Genomic DNA, 22,898 nt, shown 5'->3' on the forward strand with positions numbered 1-22,898 from the left:
CGCTTCCATCGCGCCTTCCATTTGTGGAGAGCATTTTGGGAAGACCGACGCAGACCGGATCCAATCCGGAAGGGAAAGTATAGCCGAGAATCTTCTGCCAATCCTTCAATCCTGAGCGTATGGATGATCATGGAGGTGTGCGATCCTAAGAGGGATTGTTAAAGTACATCCGCTGTTTCGCGAAGGTAACCTCTTCTGAAGCTGAGCAGCTGTATCATGTTTGAATCATCACGTGATTAGGCAAAATCCACCCGACATTGAGCAAAGGAAAAAGCTGTATTTCCTTCGGTTGTGCTCCGACCGGTCACTGCGGGTTGCCACATCGGGGGCTGCTAATTCTGTTTGCGCACATTTGAAGAAGCTGGCACGTAACCGGAACCGGTTATATCGATGCACATCTTGCAGCTTGCTGTCTGGCGAGCATGGCTTTCCGTGCGCAAGGGGATCATTTCAACTTGAACTTCACTCAGTTTCAATGCGCTTTTAGAGAGGTGCACTTGATCAGAGGTTGGTTTAGCCAGGCACGTGGGACGAGATGTTGAGAATGACTTTCATTTTCATGCTCGCTGATCCTGACTGGTTTGATGCGTTTGATGCAGGGTAAGAGGCTACCCACGTATGGGGTGGACGTTTTGGACGGTTTGATGTTGGTTTGTTTGCGATACGTTAATGCTGTTCCTTGTTTGAACATAGCTTTACGTTTTATCGCTCAAGGTATCAACGCACCATTCGAAGGAACGAAGGCAGCTAATTGATCCTCTGCCTATTATCCGCCGGCAATGTCTTGACTAAAGCCCACACACCCATACAGCGCTTGGATGTTTTACGAAAAGGTACTAGAAGGTTCGCATCAATTAGTAGAGAAGACACTGAATAAAGGCTGCATATCGCACCGCGCTGATCAACGTTTCCCTAGTCAACGACCCGGCCTTTTGACGGCGTAAACAAGCAAATAAAAATAATTGCATTTTACACCCTTGAGCAAACAATTGTCTTGCACACCGAAAATCATGTTGCATGAAATATTATCTACATCCACAGGGAGGGTGGAAGAAGGGGGGGTTGTGTTTATTGTTTGGCTTACAAACCGTATCGAAAGGAAAATCGCATCCACACTGCACCACCTTCACAAGCGCAACGTGAATAGTGCACCTGCAGGCCCACTGTTTGTTATTCGTACGAAGATAGATATGTCCCATATTAGGGTTGTGGGGTCGTGGGAGAATGGCAACACAGGCTTCTGACGGTTGGGCGTCAAGAAGTACTCCCGTATGTACTACTCAACGGTATAATATTTCATAGAAGAGCAAACAATCCAGACAGACACGTCGCGGTGTTAATTTTATTTCAAGTGCTTTCAGTATTCCTCAAATAATTTGCTAAACAATACTAGAGCCCACAACCTAGTCTCGAGTATTCCTAAGGAGGTGATTTAATTCCCCGATTAATTGAGACAGTTTTGATCGATTCTTGCCGAACGCCCTTGACAGGAACAGCAACAAAAGAATCGTTTTAGCAGACAAAACAATTGCAAGTGAATAGTCAAAACCGAAAGTAGGTAGTATCGCTTTATGCAATAAACTTCCCAGCCCCTAACCCATTTCGCGGGCGATGAATTTATGTAGGTGACGCTATTTAGTGGCGGAATGGGCGAGTAAAGTGCAAGCGTGTCGTAACGTTAATCTGCACAATTACAAACCGGAGCATCGGACCATCGTCCGCAGAGGCGCTACCTGGGATTGTGGTAGCTGCAGGGTAGCCATTAATGTTACGTACGTAGCATAGCTATCAAGACGGCTACGTACGCGAGGCGTAGCAAAGGGGCGCACAATACTGGAGCATCAGATCCGTGCTCATTTCCAGTTCTCCATGAGGCAGACATACGAGGCGAGTTTCAATCGATCGATTGGAAAGTGCTGCGTAGTGCGGAGGTGAAAGGAAAAACAAATCACTCGATTATTAAATGCGCAAAGTATGCAAAGCCACGCAACCACGCGCCAAACGCATCCTAGAATGTGGTTTCTTCACTCAAAGGAAGTGAGTTTAGTATTAGTTGTTGAATAACTATCTTGGCGTTAAGCTTCGATAACATGGGTTTCAATATGCTAGTTTGGTATAATGAATGAATCATATAATTTGGTTTTACAGGTAGTCCCCGACATACACGGTACCTCTTATACGCGGATTCGGAGATACGCGGTTTTCTAAATTTGACAGTTCTTTGCGCAAATTGTACTGATTTGACACATCAATTGTAAATTGTCCATTTAAACAATTTCCAACGGTTTAAACCTATTATATTCAGTCAGAATCATATCAAGTAGTTAGTGAATGTGAATGAAACCAGTCCCTACTAGTAAAATTACACGAAAATTAGTGATATTTTGGCTGGAAATTACGAGATTCGACTTACGCGGAAATTGGAGGAACGCTGTCTTTTGCGGCCGTTCTCGGCCCTCATTAACCGTGTATCTCGGGGATTTCATATATAGTTATGTGTATATTTTCAAAGGTACAAGCATATTGTTGTTTAATTTTAAGCCTTAATCAATCCCTATGACAATAAATAACTATTGCTAATTATAATCTGTCACCATATCTGACATTCTTCGCATGAAAAACAAAGAATTTATCAGATCATACTATCAGGAAACTTACTAACTTATAATGATTTTTCAGAAAAAAGTTATATGATCTGTCACCATGTCTAACATTCTTCGCATGAAAAACAAAGAATTTATCAGATCATACTATCAGGAAACTTACTAACTTATAATGATTTTTCAGAAAACCAAAGTAAAATATAACAGACTTCAAATAACAATTCGATATTTAAATTCGATTCAATGCAATGCAAACTAGTGTATATATATATATATATATATATATATATATATATATATATATATATATATATATATATATATATATATATATATATGTGTGTATAGCGTATAAAGTAATATATATTTATACATATTTTTTTTAATGTGTAACTGTGGAAATGTTGAATTATTCCAATTATAAATAATAAAAAAGTTGCAATTTTTATTTAATTTATCGATAGAGTAAATAAATCAACAATTTATGTAATATTAACTATACAGAATGCATAGAAATATTCTAAATAAGGATAAATTCATAGGATAAATATCTTCAAGTCTTTTAATGCATGGGGTTTCAAATTTGTTGTGTAATATAAGCTTGAACATAAAATTCGTTCGTGTTCAATCAAACAGTATAACACGATTTGATTTATTGGTTGCCAATGAAGACAAATGGCACATAGACAACCAAATTAAATCTAAGCTAATAGCCCTTCTAGTCACAGATTCTGATTGAAACTTGTACGGTTTGTACGATGCTCAGCTCAACTGCAGCGACTGTAGCAATCTCCGAACTCAGAACAAACTCAAACTCCTGTCCAATCGCCTTAATCGCAAAGCCTAACGAATTTTAAAGTGCTCCAACGCCGGCGGCCTACAGAATAAAAGATGCGCTAAGACAAAATGGAAAGTTGTTTTCCGTCAGCTCTTGGAGGTCTCATCATCATCTGCTGCTAGCCCAGCGCAAGATCTTTGCGCCCGCGATCTTCGTATGTTTGGAGCGCGCGCCCGTGTGTGTGTACGTGAGTGTGATGATAAATGACTGCATGCCAGGTGGTGGTATACTATGTTGGTACAGCGGAAAGCGTTATGCGGTTCTACGATGCGTCCTCCCTCTACCCTGGCGCATGCAACTGCTGCAATTGCTCAATGTATCGCAATCGTGGCAGTATCCCACCAACCGAAGGAGGTTGTGGTGGCTGTAGGGGAATAATGAAGTGCCATAATTATGATTCCTCCTTCATCGTTCCCTGCACCGATTGCGCTACACTTGCAAGGCCTGGCATATTTTGGTGCAATCAACGCAATGTTTTGTGCTATTCAAATGGACTCCTTATTAGCTGGCGAGTGTCATCTCGGCGAGCGTAATTCCCTTCACTTACGACCATGCGGAAGCCTTTTTGCTCAGTTTCATTGCTGAACCTGAACTATGTGGAACTAGATTAGCTCACTCATCAGAACAGATGAGCCATGTAGCACTGACCCACATATTAATGCGAAGGAAATTCAATGCGTCCGGGCATGGACGCACTACAGACGCAACAGTGCTTGGTTCACACGCTCCCATCCCAAACCGGGTTTGACCCCAGATCGGAAGCACACGCCTTTACCATCCCGGGAGTAGTACCGGCTGTCAATTGTGCCGGTGGCTATATAAACGAAAGTGGTTACGCAACGACATGGGCATCGAATTTCGGCGTAAGAGAGTGCGACCACACCGATGATGATGGCCAATGTGATGCCAGGGCCGTCCTACAACGCCTACCATGCGCTCCTTCACTTTGCACTTCCCACCGTCGACCGCCCGTACCCGAAATGGGCGGAAAAAGACCTACGCGATTTGGGTCGCGACCGGCGAAATTCCCGCCATCCATCCGCCGTAGGCCGTAGGTGACAAAGGCCATCGGCTATAAGAAAAAGAAAGTGGTGGGCCTGAACGTGTGGAAAGCGTACGAAAATACTAACAACAAAGCAGCTGCCTTGCGATGTGCGGAGCGACGGCTCCCCGATCCCTAGATGGATGGGGTTTATCCGATGCGGAAGACAGTTGATGCCATTTTCCCAATAGTATGGCCGCGCGGCCACGTTAGAAGTGCCATCGTCATCATATGGCGGTGATGGCGATGACGCAATTTCCCCTTCAAAGCACTCGCGCACACCATGTTCGTCGTGCTTGTGCTCCCGCTGGGTTGACTTATCGAGCGACCGATGCCACTGATCACGCAGCCAGCCAGCCTGTACGATCGTAGACCTCGACTCAAGGGAAGGCGGAGGCTCCCCGAAAAAAAGTGGATGGAACCAACCGCACTCTCTTTGCACAGCCACGGATAATATCAACGAATAATTCTGGTGACCTCATGGGACGTGAGATTAGCTCCATCCAAGGGTCACACCGGCAAAGGTGTGTTGCATCATAGTGATGGGATGGGTTTTTTTTAAGTGCGTAGTCTATGCGAGACACGTTCCCGTGACGAGTCCTACGAGGCCCTTCAGGCAGAAGGGGGCCAAATTCCACGCCACTGAAGAAGTGTCCGCCAATTGTGGGGGATGATGAGGATGCGTTGGAATGATGATGTTCAGTGAACATTATTCAACGCACTTGAACGGCCTGATCGTGACGCGTTCCCTGGTCACAAATGGGTTTCCACTCTCACTCGTACCCACCGAGGAGAATCCCTTGTTTATCTTGTGGTCCAGATGAAACGGTGCGGAATGCAAGCTGGCGACAACGAGCAATTATTAAATGAGCTTTATGCAATCGTGGCCGAGCAAAACACGGAGGCGAAAAGCTCATTGTCTCTTTTTGTACGCGATGTTTTATGGGAAGAAGCTGTAACAGGGTTTAAGCTTGGTCGTGTAAGATGATGTCAAATTTGACGCTCTGGAACAGTGTTGTGCTTAGGTGGCACCGTTTTGTTCCTCTGGCTGGAATGAGATTGGGGGCTCACACCAAACACAATGATTGCCAAAATTCCCAAAAACGGCCGTTTAGCCGGGTTTGAACGTAACGAAAGGTGTTTTTTTTGTTTCTATTACTCCGTGGGTTTCATCTTGCGATGTTTTGTGCGTACGATCGCTTTGGAAGTTGTTCCTGGGAATGGCAGCCAACGAGCATGCACCATTGAGGAAGCCGGTCTTGTCTACCGCAGGCATTGCGATAAATATTTCAGTAGGATGTGCCGGTTGTCCATTTTCCCCTTTCCATCTTTCGAATGCAAAAACTTACGTAGCGCAAATAGTGGGTTTGATGAGAGCGCGGGATATTGACGTCCGTTAAACTAACAGTTTCATAATACCCTTTGGCCGTTTGGCCAGTGGGGAATTGACACACTTTGTGGTACATTTCTATTGGTTTTTTTTCTCCGATGAACTGGGATGGTAATCAGCTGCTATTCACTTTCGCTAAATTGTTAACGATTAGTTGCGATGAATAGTTTTATTAAATTGTGGCAACAGTTTGTTTGTAATCGAAGCAGTAAAAGCCACTAACAAATGGCACACTACACGAAAAGCATAATTCGAATAAAAGGAAATATCAAGGTATCAATAGCAGCTTTGGCTGAACGCACGCAGTTTGTATGCGAGGCGAGAGTGGAAGGAAACCAATTTTGAGCGGATATCGTTAGCAGCCCATGCGAATCCAAAACGAATCATGCAAACTCCATTCCGGACACACGCCGTTAGGAAGTGGTTTACGGAACAGGGGCGAACAATAACGACTATTGTTGATGTACATAACTGCTAAACAGAGTTATGCGGCTAAACAGGTGGCACTTTTGGAGCAGTACGAACAAAACATTGCAGGTGATCCGGGTGCCCGGCGAACAAGCCATAGATTTCATAAAATTTATTACAATAATTCATCTTGTTTTGATTGCTATTAATATGACCTTGTTAAACTGCAACAAACTCCATGCAATCTGAATGTCAAAAAGGATTAGGATCCGCGGTTAGAATTTTAATGTTTATAAGTCTTCGGAATTCTGTGATGTTTCAATTATTATTATAAATATTATTATTATTATTATCAATACTATTATTATTGTTATTATTAATATTGTTATTGTTATTGTTATTAATAATAATATTATTGTAATATTATTGTTATTTTTATTATTATTATTTTTATTATTATTATTATTATTATTATTATTATTATTATTATTATTATTATTATTATTATTATTATTATTATTATTATTATTCATATTATTATTATTATTATTATTATTATTTTATTATTATTATTATTATTATTATTTTATTATTTTATTATTATTATTATTATTATTATTCTTTTTTATTTCCATTCCTTTTATTATTATTATATTATGCCAGTTAATAGAATAATATTTTTGTCATTTTGTTATTCTAGCTTGTTTTTTATATAGTTTTTGACAATTGGCGGCTGAATCATGTTAATTCATGTGGTTGGAGAGTGTTGAGACCGATGGAGGGAGTTCGCTTTTTGGACCACTTCTAAGTTATAGAAAGATGTCTTGCAGTGTAACAATCTCTAATTCATTTACTTTTTACTATTCACAAAAATATGTCGATAAATAAAACATTTTTTATGTTACAAAAATGCGTTGAAAACAGTTTTGCATAATCGCATAGCATATTTTACCAAAGCGTATATTTTTCCAATTCATCCCGTTGGTTTGATCTCCGCAGTTATACAATAAAACTGCATGGAAAGATCCACCGCATGGCTCCGTTCATCTTCATGTGATTAATTTATTGAGCAGAAAAAAACGTTGTTACCTAATCTTCTGCCATACATGATGCACATTTTAGCACCTATGCGGGGCTAGCCGGTGGAATGTTTGCCTAGCCTAGCTGACCGCAAAAGTCAAGCTTCAAGTCAGTGAACAGAGAGGTAGCGCCATACACCACACAAAAACCCAACACCTACAACGAATGAGTTCATCGAAAAACGGCAAAGTGAATTTGGTTTCTTCTTCACTGTGCAAGCATCTTGTCCAGGTTGCATGAATATGCATGAGCGCACTATATAGTTTGGTGTGGAATTGGGGAAATAGGCAGACACTAACTTTTGCATCACCTAAGTGATGACAAAGAGTGCGTCTGGAGCTATCAGCGTGTCCGATCATCTGGAACAAGGCGCATCATTCTTTGCCGGTGCTGGCGTTTTGGTTGTTTCGGACGCTGATCGCGTGCAAAATGTGCACTTTCGCTTTCCGCATAGCTGGCTGATGCTGTTCAAAAGAAGAAGAATAAAAGAAACAACAACCACCAGTCAGTGCGATGAGGCAGAGGGCACTGGAAGAGTATCCACCATTGATGGATTACAGACACTGGCGTGGTAAGGTCATGCGGGTACAGAAGATTTAATAGATATTTTGATTGAATTTATTTACCGCAGTAGCGTTCACATCGATTCGTCAGGCAATCGTGGCCTTTGCCAGTTATGAAGCTCTCTGAAGATACCAGCGACCGGTCCCCAGACGAGCTTTCTTGGTGCAGTGGAATGGCCTTTGGACACAAGCTTGAGCGTAATAATAAAAAAAACATCCCCAACTGTACCTAGACGTACGATTGGCAAGTATTCGCATGTCCGCATGTCAGTTCCGTTGTGATGATCATTTGTGCAGCACCCCCACCAAAATCACGCTCGCCCCAGAGAAGATCACCGAGAGAGTAATGTTTTGAAAGAGCGCGATAGAGAGTGTAGGATGGAAAACCTTCGTACTTGGAATGTCTTCCATCTGAATATTCCTGTTGGAAGTTTGCAAAATATGTATTTTGTTGTTGCGAATAACTCTATCTATGGTTTACACGAGTGATCCGTTTCATAAATTGGCGATGCTTGTTTTTTTTATCAAAGATTTTTGTAAACTTTCAATAACTGTTGCTGAGTTCTGAAGCACCGTAAATTCCCGCCAAACTGCTCCGGGTCGAACATTCCAGCAATGACTGGCTCCGTGCCAAAGAGAACCACAGAGGCACTGAGCGCGAGACTGCAACCCAGAAATGAGCGTCCAAGTACGGCGATCTTCTCTGGAGAAAAGAGAGCGCGCCCCGTGCAAGAGAAACGCGCGCAGACTGATCTAGAGTGGTGTAGCCTTCCCGCGATCAGCTATAAACCGAAGTCGCGACTCCGTTTTGCGTTCAGTTTTATGCTAAGCTTGCCAACGTGCCAGCATAAAAGCGGATAGGTTCCTCGCTCAAGCGCAGATCCACATATTGCATTGTGATTTCGGTAGTGTGTGCTCAAAGTGCCAAAGCAGAGTCTAGCAACACGTAAGTGAGCAATTGTTTAATCCGATATGGTTGGATCCCGTTTTAAGCACGTTCACTCGATCACTACCGCGACTACTACTCGTGTTGTGGGCTGTGTGCGGTACACATACTTTGCAATTCGTGCCATCGTACTCCTTCAGGACTCTTCCACGACCCGCGTAGGGTGCGATCTCGCACAAGTGCACAGTGCAGTGAGGTTGTTTGGGGTTGTTTGCCACACACGGCTCACCACACTTGTCGCTCAGGTGTGGCGGGTGCCAACGGTGAAATCGACCGGAGAAAAACCGTTATAACCGACTTGCCGTTGTGATGAAGAAGTTGCTGCTGATGTTGATCGTGTTGCCGTTGTTGGGGTGGTTTGCTTTGTACGGTTAAGCTGACGTTCGACGTTCTTCCGGCTGGTTCATTTGGCTTAAGCTTGAACAGTATATTTTCTCCTTTCCGTCTGCGCTCCGTACATACATTAGGTGTACCAGGGGGCATTCCGTACACGGCGGCAGTACGGCGAATTTTCCACGTGACACTAGAACAATATCTGGAGCAAGTCCACACTTTCATTCGAGCGTTTTCGAGGTCTAAAAGAAAGTCAGTGGTCAGTGATATTGATTCGTAATGGTAGCGATCGTTCGCACGGGCAGTAAAGACTTCAACACGCTTAACACGCCAAAAGAGAGGAAACGATTGGCAGTAGTTTTTGTGCGACTCCATGTGGTGCCGTATACCAAAGAGTATGAATATCGTGGAGGTTGTAAAAAGTCTTTAATTTCAGTTTATTAAATTTTTCGGTTACTGTATCAACCTACCTTTTTTGGTTCATTTCCGTGCGGTGACGTTCGCGTGGTTCTATTTTAATTGATTTTAATCAATTGTTACTGATTAAAGTACACGTTGTAGATTTTGGTTTTGGAAAAGAGATGCAGTATTGTTAACGCTAAATTTGGTTTCTTTAGTTTAGTAGAAAAAAAAGTGCCAGCAGACCAGTTTGCACGAAAAATGAACTGTTGGAGGTAGATTAACATGATTGATTTAATTGATAAAAGTTCTGACGTGAATCTTTAGCTTTTCGTCATGTGACTAGAAATGTGTATATGAAACACATCAATAAAAAACTTTCGATGATTGATTAACATGATCGATTTAATTGATGAAAGTTATTTCACTGAAATCTTTTCACGGTGCACACAAACTCATTTCAGGTCAAAAATCAGTGTCTGCGAAAGACTAAGAAGCTGGTAGCAATATAACTCTGTCAATCAGAGTTTATACTTTGAGCTACGGCAAGTTGAATTCTATGAAACTGCTGCTAATTTTAGAAGAAGAAAAAATCAAAAAGCACTAAAACACACATCAGAGCTTCGTAGAAATGTTTATAATTGGTAACTGGCTTGATATTATCTAATGTAAAATATTTTGAAATCATAACTTCAATTACAAAACAAATGATAACAAATAATTTATGTTGCACGCAACAGCCATCTCTTTATGTATGTATATATTGAAATCAAATAAAATTCCGAATCGTTTAACAACGTGCGATAGCTTTATCATCGGCACGATGATGCAATTTGAGCTTCCTCTCTGCCAGCCGACGACACGCATTAGCACCTAATTAACTAACACCCGTCAATCGCATCGGCAAGCCAGCAGCAAGAAATAGAAAGCTTTTGCATGCTAAATTTTACATGCGCTTCTTCTGCCAATCATGCACACACACACACAATGCCGTACCATTTATCGTCGGCAGCGGCGTAAACGAAACAAAAACGCAAAATGATAGTGCGAGCGCTTTGATTTGTACCGAATCGCACGCTACCGCCATGATGTTGCTAATTTCCGCTACAAATTCACGTTCCAATCATTTCGGTACGATTATTATGCGAATGGGTTTGCCGTCCTGCGTCGCTGGTGCTGTGACAGGGAACGGCAGTCAGCCAACACGTCTTCCTGTCGAAAACGGCCGGGGGAACACACAGCTTTACACTTTCCTTTTCGATTCAATTTGATCGGGGGTGTACTCGGTGCGACTCGATTGACGGGGTGCTACATATCACTCCGAGGTGTAGCAGAAGCTGCACAAGGAAGCTCCTTGTGGAATGGTACCGCCGCTGACATTAATGTCATGCCTTTCGTGACACGCCGACGTGTTCGTGGTGAGCGAGAGCGAAAGGGTGCAGAGTGGCCATCAATTTGGTATTATGAGCACTTTCACAGCCATTAGATAAGCACTATTCTACGGTAACATTTCACGACTTTCGCCCTGCCAGCGATTTGGAAACAGTACTTGCGCAGCCCCTTGCAACTGCAAGGCCCCGCTACTTTACGTACGCTGGCAAAGGTCAATTTCGGTAGCACACACTCACACACTTTGCATGGCATTTTGCAACCGCACGTGCAATGGGGCTGATACTGGTTACCGATACCAGTTACTGCGAATGGTACTCCATCGAACAGTATTTTTATTGCAATGAGGCGCGCATCGATTAGAAAGGATAGCCAATGTGGCTGCTAACCGATCGCTGATCGTTAAAGTTTATGAAGATAGATAGAAAATTAAGGTACAGGAGGTTACGGCTACCACTCTCATTGACTCAAAACGATCATGTTGCCTATTACAAAACATTGCCATCCCCCAGTGTACAAGGGCCAATAAAGGCAAACGATCGATAAACACTTTCTTACCCATGCTCACGTCCCAACCGGGAGACGCGAGAGCGAAGGCAACATACAAAAACAAAAACAAAAAACCGCCAATCAATCGTTGGTATTCCCTTCAACCAGTGCACTTGGCAGCGAATCGCCCGTTTCGGGTTTGAAAATGAAAGCGATCTACCCGTTACCACCCTTCCGCGACTCAGCTCCGTATCGAGGATCACACCCAACAACAAGCACGATCCGCCGCGTCGGTTTGGAGTGAAAACACTTTCTGGCCTTTGCTGCGAAACATTGTGCACACATAACTACTTACACACACATACACTGGAAAAAGGGTTGCCAAGATCAGGGACAGGTGAGGCGAACCTACATTAACCGGAACCTGCCGCCGGCCCATCTGGGTGGGTTTGCGTGCGTGCGTGCGGCACTCAAAACACGAAAATACGCAACGCAGATTGTTGTAGTTTATGCCTTTTTTAATCATTCCGCCACTATCAGGCCGGCCAACGCAACCACACATGCTAGTTTCGCATTCCTTTCGGTCAGGATGTCGCTCGCGGCCAAAATGCCGCACCGGGTACCTTGTGCGATACAAAAGATTTGCAACGGCATCAAGCGACGAAAGCGACGAAAGCCGCGTTTATCTCCTTCCCTGTTTGCGTGTAAGGAATCGCGGTTTTCCGTGTCGGTTTTTTCTCTTGCTCTCTCATTCACTCTTTCAACGCTGTACATGGCCATTGGCAACCAAAACCCATATCAGCATCCTATTACTATCACCTCGTCAACAGCCATGGCATGGGTGGGACGCGGGATGAACGGCTATCAGTGGAGCTATCTCCGTATCTCGCCGTATGCCGTTGCCGGTTCATCCAATTTTCGTCACAAGCGAACGGGAGACGAACGAGAAAGGAAAAACTGTTCCCCCATGGTGGCTGTCGCCACTGGGGAAGAAAATCACGGGAACGGAGAGCTGACATGGTGAGGACCGTGTTCCGTCACGCCGATGGTAAACTGGCGCAGAAAGAAAGTGACAAAACCCGTTTTCCTCGCCACAGCGCCGTCACAAAGCAGATTCCGTGTGTACACGCCATTATTGCTGCGGCTTGCTTTTGCTTTGCAAGACCGGACGGTCTGTACCTTCGCGGCCAATCCAATTTCAACTGGGGTTGGGGGACCCCGCTAGATTCGCGGGTGGACCCCCAAGTACGGCGCCCCTTTCGAATGTAATGTGTGTGCGAGCCGTTCCTTTCCAAAAGTGAAACTTTGCGCGTACCGGAGATGGAACCGGAACGGGTTCCTTTGCCACCATGTGCTGCTGCTGCTGCTTTGGGTCCCCATCGATGTCCCCCAAAGTGTACGGGCGGACGTCCTTCAATCCATACCGGCACGAGAGCGTCCTGGATGGAGGATGGAGAAACCTAATGGCCATCCCAACCGTTCGACCCACCCTTGAGGCGCACACATGCTCGAGACACACGTCCAAAAACCATGACCACACGTGATAGATTACTCGAGATCGGGATTTTTTGCCTTGTTTTCTTTTCTTACCGGGTGATCGATTATGTTTACCTGAAGCTGTGGTCCCGGTGATGGTGGTCAAAATTCCCAAAGCGATGGACAAACATAACTAATTGAAACACGGTCGCTTTTGACCACCTAGGGCGCGAGAAAGCATGCCGCGGGCGGGCACAGGTGGGTTTGCTTAAGCTTTGGTCTGCAAATCGCTTAAATCACATCATCGGGAATAGTGGGGTTCCGCCGGTGGAACAATTGCTTTCCATTGATTTACCATTGGGTAACGATAGAAAGTTGATGGTGACGCTTTCGGCGGTTTTCGAACGATTGACACCGGACGGATTTTGTTGCTGATGATGCAATTTCCTAACAAAAATGTTCAACTAGTTTTTAACCAACTAATTCCTTCCCTCGGATCATTGAGAAAATCCTAAGCAAACGCGAGTTGACACACTTGATGACACACTTGATGAAAGCATAGCATAGGTCGTCTATAAGCTATTACCATACGAAGGTTGTTGTTGCCGTTCGCTAACGGAGGTTTCTTTTTTTTCTATACCTTTTTATACCTCACACACACACGCACGCATACACGGGTACATAATTGACCAAGCCCTTTTTATCATCGTTGACACAAGTATGGCAGTGTGTCACTGCGTCCAGGGTGTGCGATGATTCGGTTCGGCTTGATGGGCGGTCTGATCGTCACCTTCTCGATTGCGTGCAGAACCCAACAACAAAATGGTGCTACAAACCGCGAGAAGTATGAAATTACAGCTACCGTTTCCTCACCACCCGCCAACACCCACTTTTGCCACTCCCGGGGATCCGGGTTGCGAAGACGCACCATCGCTGGATTGTGGGGAAAAAGGGTGGGTGAATTAAATAAATAAATACATAACTCAAACCATTCCCACGATGAGGTGGTGGGTGCGACGAGGTGTTCAGGTAGCAATGAAATTCCCATCCCACAGCGAGGGGAAGGGTCAGCGAGTCACAGTCATTACACTGTTTGGCGATGGTAGTTGCACATGCAATTTTGTAATGCAAGTCGATCTACGGCGCGAGCGCGCGCGCAATAGCGACGGTCAGCGTGTTTCGTAGACGCAAATCTGCCGATCTGAATAGCAAACAGCAGCCACGGGGACGGGGAGAGAAGCACAATTGGCCACAGAGAAGCTAATTAGCCGTTAAGTGAGTACACACAATAGCTAGCTGTCTCCCAAGCCCCCAAACCCCCCCGGGGCGTCCCGGCGTGCTAGCCGTAGTTCCGCGCCGGGTTTGCTTGGCGCAACCCATTCATCATCACTGCTTGGCTCGCCCGCAGGAAAGATCCAAATCGTCTGATTCGTTGGATTCTTTGGAAACGATTCATTCACGATTCCCAACCCACCGCACCGCGCCGGTCCGGTTCTGTCGGTTCCCAGCCCATCCCACTGCACTCAACCGCAGCCTCAACGAGCCCCCTCGCCTAGTGGTATGCCGTTAGGTTCTTGGCACAAGGACTTGTGCGCCGTTCGGCCCACCCTCCCAGACACCGGTTCGCTTGGAGCGCGAGCGATGTCAACGAACCTCCCTTTGCACCGCCGCACCGTGTCTAGCGTCGCGCTCAGCCGGTCGGGGAATCCAACGAAGACCGTTAGCCAACCGGCTTTCTACACACTCCGCACAACCTCACCGGGTCTGACACCGGATGCAGCGCAAACCGGCAGTCAAACAATTGCCAACCGAATGGTGAAGCTAGTGGCAATGCTCGAGAGCATTAACATGGGTGGTTGGGTGGATTGGGGACCGGTTCTTGTTTTTTTAGCAAGCGGGAGCGCACGCGCGCCAAAGCAAGTGCAAAAAGCGCGGCGCGACTTAAAAGTGGCCAACGCGAGCAATGTTTATGTGCGAGCGCCGGGTAAAAGCGGTTCCTTTGCAGTGCAATGCACCTCCCATTTACAATCAAACGCATTCCGCGCAAGATTTGGTGCATCCTGGTGCGGTTGGCTGTTGTTTGGCGCAGCGGGAAAGCCGGGAAACCTGTCTTTGGTGGGAGCGCGTATTGTGGGGACCGATGACTTTTACTTTTACCGATACAGTGCCATTTTGGGGGTGGAGGGAGGAGGGTTGATATTGCAAACGAAAGTGCTCCAGAAGGGCAATTGTCGTCGGTTGAGCCGGAATGCTGCTCCGCATCCCTTTTAGAAAGGCGTCATTTTGTCGGTGTTGCTGTGACAAACGCGTTCTATGGCTATTGTCATTGTCCCTTTTTTCCTTCCCACCCCCCCCCCCCCTTCCCCCTTTAAGATAATCTCGGCGATCATCCTCGGGTTGTAGTGGCCGTCCCAATCGGGGACACATGTGTTTACGAGCGAAGCAATCGGGAAAGCGCTGCCCTCCGGGGCCTTAAAGCTCATTCATATTCGAGCTTCGTGCACACCGATGCGCAACCCTCGCTGGCGTAACCATGTGGACATCGTAATTTTGGGAAAAAAGGCCACCACCGCATTGCGCACCGTGTACGCCATGACACCTTCTGCAAGTAGGAGCACATACACAGACAGGCATTTGTACTGCTTGCCCCTGTACTTTATGCCCTTTTCTTCTTCAGTATGGGACGTGCACGACAACACCCTTGCAGAGTGTGTGTATGTGTTTTTTTTTCTCTCGACCTCAACTACACGGCCTCATTCCTTGTGCGCAGTGCGCAAGTGTCATGCGGGTAATATCTTACCATACGCAAGCACACCCGCGGAGAAAGTTTCGATGATTCAGCTGGCACGCTGGTTGGTTGTGATGCGGCTGGTTGTCACCGTTTTACATACGCCCATTCTTGTCCCATACGCGGATACGCGGTAGGCAGGGTCCAAAGCCAGCCTGGCAATATGCAATTGCATCACGCGTGAAGAGTGTGTCGGTCACGATGCATCCCAAGCCAGCGACGACGGAATGGGGTGCCGTCTGCTGATCTGGGTGCCCCAGCTGCTGGTGCAAGCCCCATCCCCTACCGACAACGAGCGGGTAATTTTTATCATGGTGTGCGTAAAAACCTAGAGTTAAGCCGATGGAAGATTTCCTAGGCTTAAAAAAGGGGGCGGGAACGGGTACCGCGGTTCTCTCCTGCTCCCATATAAAATACCCGGTGCGCTCTCTCAATGCTCGCGCCCATGCGCGAGCATCCTTTCGTGTGCTTGTGTTTGTTTCTTTCGTGTTGCGCTGTGTGCGTTTCTTTCGTTCAGCGATCGCTCACACTTGCTGCGTATTTTTTTTGTTATCTAAAGCTAAACAAAAAAAAACAAACACGCGTAGATTTTTTTTTCATCACTTTATTGAAACATTAACATAACTTTACACGATTTCACACATTTACATACACAATATCAAACTAAAATAAAATCAATCGCTCCATCGATGCAAACGTTGAAGTGGCCGAATATCTGCGTAGATCCTGTTATAAACATAAAAAAGGTACGAAATGAAGCTGCGCGATGTACATAACATGCATTACGAATCATTCGCGCAGCTTCATTTCAATTCGCACAACACTTGAATACTAGAACACTTTACAAAATCATAACACCAATCGTCCAGGACTTAAGCTGACGCACGTGCGGCCGCTCGCTGCCGATCCTTGAGCTGTACTGACGATTTCGTGTGGTAGCAAGAATGAGAGCACACAGAGGAACTTTCGGTGCAGCAGTGCAAGCGAGACACCGACATCAGCACGGCGCAGCGAGCAGATCAAACTGAGCGAGCTGGCCGAAAATGAACGCACACATTTCCACATGTGTAACTGTGTTAGTGCCAAAACTGTGTCGAAACCAAAACGCGCTCTCGCCTCCGTGTATTTTACACCGATTCTCCGCTTAACTCTAGGTTTTTACACACACCATGATAAAATATCCCGCTCGTTGTTTGTAGGGTCCCCATCTTCATCCATCACGATTGCGTCACCGGCCTTCGAGTCTTCTAACTTCGAGGCTTCGTTGTAGTTTTGCAGCCTATTTTTTTGCGCAACAAGCTTCATTATCGAGCCAACGTTGTAGAATGTCGCTGGATAAGAGCCATCCGTCGTTTACGTGAGGTCATGCTGGACATTTTCTAGGAGCCAGTCGCGTTTGTCGCTGAAGGGGGAAGTGCTGAAGTGCGCCGTAAAACTCGTTGCCACCAGTTTGCAGCAAAGAATGAAGAAACCGTTAAAACATGCATGCGCAAACAGCTAGCGCTTATTGCGCTGCTTGGCATCTAAGCGCACGAGCGCGACCATTTGCGCAAACGGAGCGAATCTTCTCGAAACGAGCCTTTTTTGCTGTGCGCGCTCGCGAGAAAACGGCTGCAGCGTGCTCATCATCAGACAGATCCTTTTCATCCTTGAGCGCATCCCCTCAAGCCGATCGATCGGATATGCGGACGAAACCGATGGATGGATCGATTTAATGGTGCTGATTGGTCACGCGAGCCGTGCTCACACTGTCTGTGTACAAGGGTATCGGGGGAGAACAAGCCAACAACAACAAAACCCTCCAAACCGTCACTACAAGGAGGCACCAGCCTTGGATGCCACTTTTCGGAAGACTTGATTGCGCGGCTTGATTCGCAGATTAAGATTGGACCCCCGGCAATTGGCTGCTTCGGTGACACGGCGGAACCTTCAAATTGCGGGTGCGAAGAAGAAGGGCAATGGGTTGAAGGGATGGGAGGGTGAATAATTCCGGTGAGCAACTGGTGTGTGTGTGTGTGTGTGTGTGTGTGTGTGTGTGTGTGTGTGTGTTTTGTTCCATTGCGCGACTCGGTGCGGCTCACCGGCAACGAGTTCGTTAGGTTTGCAATTAGTCATTATTGATGCAATGACAGTGAGCTATTTGCCTAAATTACGGCATCTTCCCTTCCGTGACGTGTGGAGGTGGAGGTGGTGAACGGTGATTCCTACAGCGATTGCCGGTACCAGGCCGCACTTCTTGGTGAAGCTGTGAGAAGCGTGTTATTGTTTTGCTCCGATCTTCGATCTAGCTTAAGCTCGTGCGTCGTACTTTTCCGTGAACAGAACAACATCACGGAAAAGGGTAAAATATTTACCAGGTTGCCATTACATTTTCGGCCAAGGGGTATTGTTACCATGAAACCACCCATTAGTTTCCCAAGCACCCCAATGGTGGTGGTCGGTGCTGGCGTACAATTCCGGTGCTCGATCATAAACGATCATTCGGCCGGCTCGTTCCGTTTTGCAATCAATTTCATCGGGAAAAATAATAACAATCACAAACAACAATCAAACATTGTAACGACGCGGCATGGGTGTGTGTGATGAAATCATGGTCAGCTTTGCTGGGGAAGAGTGGCCAGCACTCCCGGGAGCATTGGGGTGGGGTTTGTCCGAGTTTCACGTTTCTCATGGAAGGAAATGGGTTTGGTCCAGTCGGCTGACGGGGTAGCCCTCGATCGGCCCGAACAATACCGCTAATGGCCTTCGTTCGTCGTCGAACGATCCACTCGATCGAGGTCTGGGAATTGATAGGTTTCGGGCAAATGAGTGGACAGAAAAACGCGCGCTGGTTGGTGTTATTGTCGCCCGAGCTGGCACCGAGTCGAGAGGTGGTTGGATTTGCATGAGCTGGTAGTGAAACTTTCTTTCTGTCTTCTCTGTACGCTGTTGTCTCCATTGCAGCAAACTACCGCCATGTCTGTACTGCGGACACTGACACTGTTGGCCATCGGTGCCACTGTCGTGCTGGCCCAGCGTCGCCTAGCCCTGCCAGATCCCCGAAGCTGCGCCAACCGTAAGTAATGAGCGGGTAGAAGCAACTCTCTTCGTCTACCATTGGCTGACTCTCTGGTGCGCTGTTTTTCGTTTCACCAGGTGTACGACATGCGACGTACCGTGATGCCCGCGGAGTAGCGCATTCGTACTTCTTCAGCTGGGAACACGCGCCGACCCGCAGCCTGGAGGTTGACTGGCTCGATGCCCGTAACATCTGCCGACGACACTGCATGGATGCCGTCTCGATGGAGACGCCCCAGGAGAACGAGTTCATCAAGCAGCGCATCGCCCGTGGTAACGTTCGCTACATCTGGACGTCTGGGCGCAAGTGTAACTTTGCCGGATGCGATCGTCCGGATCTGCAGCCCCCGAACGAGAACGGCTGGTTCTGGTCCGGCTCGGGCGTCAAGATTGGACCGACCACGCAGCGCAACACTGGCGACTGGAGCTACACCGGCGGATACGGCCAACAGCAACCGGACAACCGTGAGGCGGCTCAGGTAAGGGCTCGGGCTCGGTACAGTGTACTTCGTTCCGGAGAACCATTCCATTCACCATCCACCTTCTTCTGCCTTCACACAGGGTAACGATGAATCGTGCCTGTCGATCCTGAACAACTTCTACAACGATGGGCTGAAGTGGCACGACGTTGCCTGTCACCATCTGAAGCCGTTCGTGTGCGAAGATTCGGACGAGCTGCTGAACTTTGTTCGCTCCCGCAACCCGGGCATCCGTCTGTAAGGATGGAGTGTCTCGCAGTGGAATTTGGACTCGTGTGAGTGTGATGATGACGCGTCGACACACACACACACACACATGAGAAGATGCGCATCCCTTGCACACCGGAACAGAAAACATCATTCGTTAGTGCAGTAGCGAGACACGTTACTGCATTTTTGTGTGTATGAATCGCTCAAGAGAAAGGGAAAGAGAGATGAAGGTTCAGCATTACTATTCCACCGTCGATCGGGAATGATCAGTTGATTGGTTTCGTTTCGATCTGTAACGTACAAGCCAGCAAACGCCACCTTCCCTGAGTAACTGAGTAATGCGACTAAAATGCTACTAAAGCAGCACAACGCACCACCGCAGCAGTTTCGGAGCCGGCCAAAGCAGTTTGTTGGATCGGGCCAAGCGTTGCTTCGTGTGCGTGTTTTTTTTATGTAGATCTGTTTTGTATTGTAACTCTGTTTAATTTCTATTTATTGTACTATAAGAAAGTCTTCAACCAGTTTTTAGACCATCATCAGTATCGCCAAGACACGCCTGGAGACAAATAAAAGAAGAAATGGGCGGAAAGAGAGGTTAAAAATTAAATCAGACAAGATCAGATGGTTAAGATCGGCATACATTGAATATTTTGAAATCATGGAAAATGTCAAACAACACGAAAAGAATTGGATGAATCGTTGTTTTTAAATTTGTAAGTTTTTGTTTTCACTTGAATGAGAATAAAAAGTACGGAAATACTGTTAAATAATGCGTGGTTGTGCTGTGTTATGTTATGCAAAATTTCGTCATTTCCTTAGTGAGTGGTCTAGAATCTGTCGTATGCGACAACCGACCATGACAAATGTATGGCACTGTATGGGCGTGCCAAATACAAACCTGCAATCCTTGCCGTTGTTCTGTTGGCAGTTTTTGCGGCCGAGGGCTCCGCCGGGCGAAGGTTTCGGCTTCTGCGGCTACACAGAACTTTCCAAACCTTTCGGCTAGTGCTCCTCGCTACCTCGGTGAGAAAGGGGGATCGTTCCTTTGGAGATTCGGATTGTTTCGGATGTTCTGAAATGATATTCTCAACAATTTGAATTTCCGTTTGCATGTGATTTAGTTCCTTTTTTTAACTTTATATCATTCGTTTTATTGTTCTTCTTATTTAAGTACTTGAAATGTTGCGATCGTACGCTTTTCATTCGCTGTTTACAATGGTTTTTTTCCAATAGGCAGTTTAGTTTGTTTTGTTAGTTTGGCGTGCACGGACTTAAATGGTGTCACGGCATATCTAACGGAGTGGAAAGCTGAGTATTTCTCTCATGTCCGCCAAGAAGAACGCCTTTTTTTAGCCGGTAATCCGGGCTCTCCTAGAGTTAGAAACGGAAGAGACTGCTGACGAGCTACGTCATAGCTACAAATTGGAAGTAATTGGAGTCTTCCACATTCGACGTCGAAGCGAGTCTATCGAATCGAAGCTGTACCTAGTAGTGTTGGGTAAATCTGATTCAGATTCATGAATCTGAATTAATCTTTGAAATGATTCAATAAATCTGAATCCCGGTTGCAAAGATTCATGAATCTCCAAATATTCTTGAATAACCAATGAATCGCAAAAGATTTATTCACGAATCCTTGATTCTCGAATCCCATGAGATTAATACATCTCCAAAAATTCATAGAGTTTGAGCTTCTCATTGTTCTTCTTTTTGAAGCAACAACCTACACGGATAGTTTGTTTTGCTACGGGGAGACAGTCCATGCGCGGCTTAAAGCCGCGAGGGGTTTAAGATGTTGTTTAAGATGTTGGGGGTGTTGTTTGGTGAGATCGCGCAAATTAACTAATTTGCTAAAAATCATACATCTCTAAAGATTCATGAATCCCTGAATGAGATATATGAATTTTAATGGATTTATCAATCTTTTAGATTCATGAGTCTTTGAAGATTCATAGAACTTACGAGATTCATAAATCTCTATAGATTGATGAATCTTTGAAGAATCGATTCGAGATTCGAATCAGTCATCACTGAAGATTCATATGAATGAATCTCATCGAAAGAGTCATGAAACCCAACACTAGTACCTAGTACACTTCCGGAAAGGCTGCTCGATGAATCAACTTACAGGGTTTTCGAGGATTATATAGACATGTTCAGCGAGTTGTAGATTCGTTCGAGCATATAATAGACTCTTTCAGCGAGATATAGGTTGGTATTATTGAATCCGTTCGTAGCTTCATTGGAGACTATTTTCACGATTCCGTCAAGCAGTGGGGTTAATCTGGCGCAACGTCTGTAAATTGCCCGAGATTCGGTTATTGTTCAGCGTTCAGCTGAAAGCATCATTGCCACTCTTTCTTCTGCTGAAGACACCGAAGCATTCCTGAAGATGCTTATCGTAGAAGTAAAGTTCTTCCCCACGTTCAAAAATGCCCGCACTGTTGAGGCCAAGCTCAACGTCCTGGTCAAAATGATCACTGATGTCGCTCGATAAGATGCGGATTATTACATGGAATGCACAGTCTATGAAGGCGACGCAGATACCACTCTCTGACTTCTTGGAACAACAGAACATCGATGTGGCGTTAATTGTTGAGACTCACCTATCGTTGAGTTTCTATCTTAGCAGCTACTCCATCCATCGATTGCACCGCGTCAGCAGCCGTGGGGGTGATGTTGCTATCGCCGTTCGTCGAGGGATCCTTCACCGATTATTACCGCATTACAACACTAGCATCATTGAAGCCATTGGAGTTCAAATCCAGGAAACCATTGACATATATCTGCGTACTGCTCACAAGAATGCACCGAATCCAACGGAGTCGTGTTTCGGCGAGACATCAACCTCATCTTACCAAAATAGCAATGTGATCGGTGGAGACCTCCGCGCTCGTCACAGGCTATGGGGCAACACATGCGTAAACAGAAATGGTACAATTATCGCTGACATTGCTTTGCATGGAAACTTCATCGTTCAAGCTCCAGACGAAACTACTTTTATCTCGCATCGAAGGTCGGCATCGGTCATTTATATCTATTTAACAAATGTAACAATCAGCAAGCCCCAGACCATCACCTTCTCTTGGTAAACATTTTAAACGGCTGATTTGAGTTACAGTATTTCCCCCAGGCATGGAAGTGCCCTAAAGTCATTGCGATTCTTAAGCCAGGTAAAGATCCAACCTTTCCAAACAGCAAACGCTTACCACTGGAGACTTTGCGATGCCCTCCAACTTTTACCACCTCAACGATTCGGCTTCCGAACCGGACATTCCACTACCCATCAGCTTCTCATGTTAAGGATGAACCTGGATGAAAATACGCAATACCAATTTAGACCAGTTTGGACCAATACCAGCCTGGAGATGCTGTGCTCTCCGCGAACATGCGTAGAGTCCAAACAGT

General features: G+C 45.8%; 1 protein-coding gene across 1 annotated transcript; it reads left to right on the plus strand.

Moving 5' to 3' along the window:
• The first annotated feature begins 8,717 nt into the window (after positions 1-8,717).
• LOC1279616 (uncharacterized) lies at positions 8,718-20,260 on the plus strand. Its single transcript, XM_319374.5, has 4 exons — positions 8,718-8,870; positions 18,688-18,799; positions 18,880-19,280; positions 19,363-20,260. Exons 2-4 carry the CDS (start codon positions 18,700-18,702, stop codon positions 19,519-19,521), a joined length of 660 nt encoding a protein of 219 aa, XP_319374.4. The 5' UTR covers positions 8,718-8,870; positions 18,688-18,699; the 3' UTR covers positions 19,522-20,260.
• Positions 20,261-22,898: the final 2,638 nt, after the last annotated feature.

This window comes from Anopheles gambiae, chromosome 3 (assembly GCF_943734735.2).
Source record: "Anopheles gambiae chromosome 3, idAnoGambNW_F1_1, whole genome shotgun sequence".
Classification (NCBI taxonomy): Eukaryota; Metazoa; Arthropoda; class Insecta; order Diptera; family Culicidae; genus Anopheles; species Anopheles gambiae.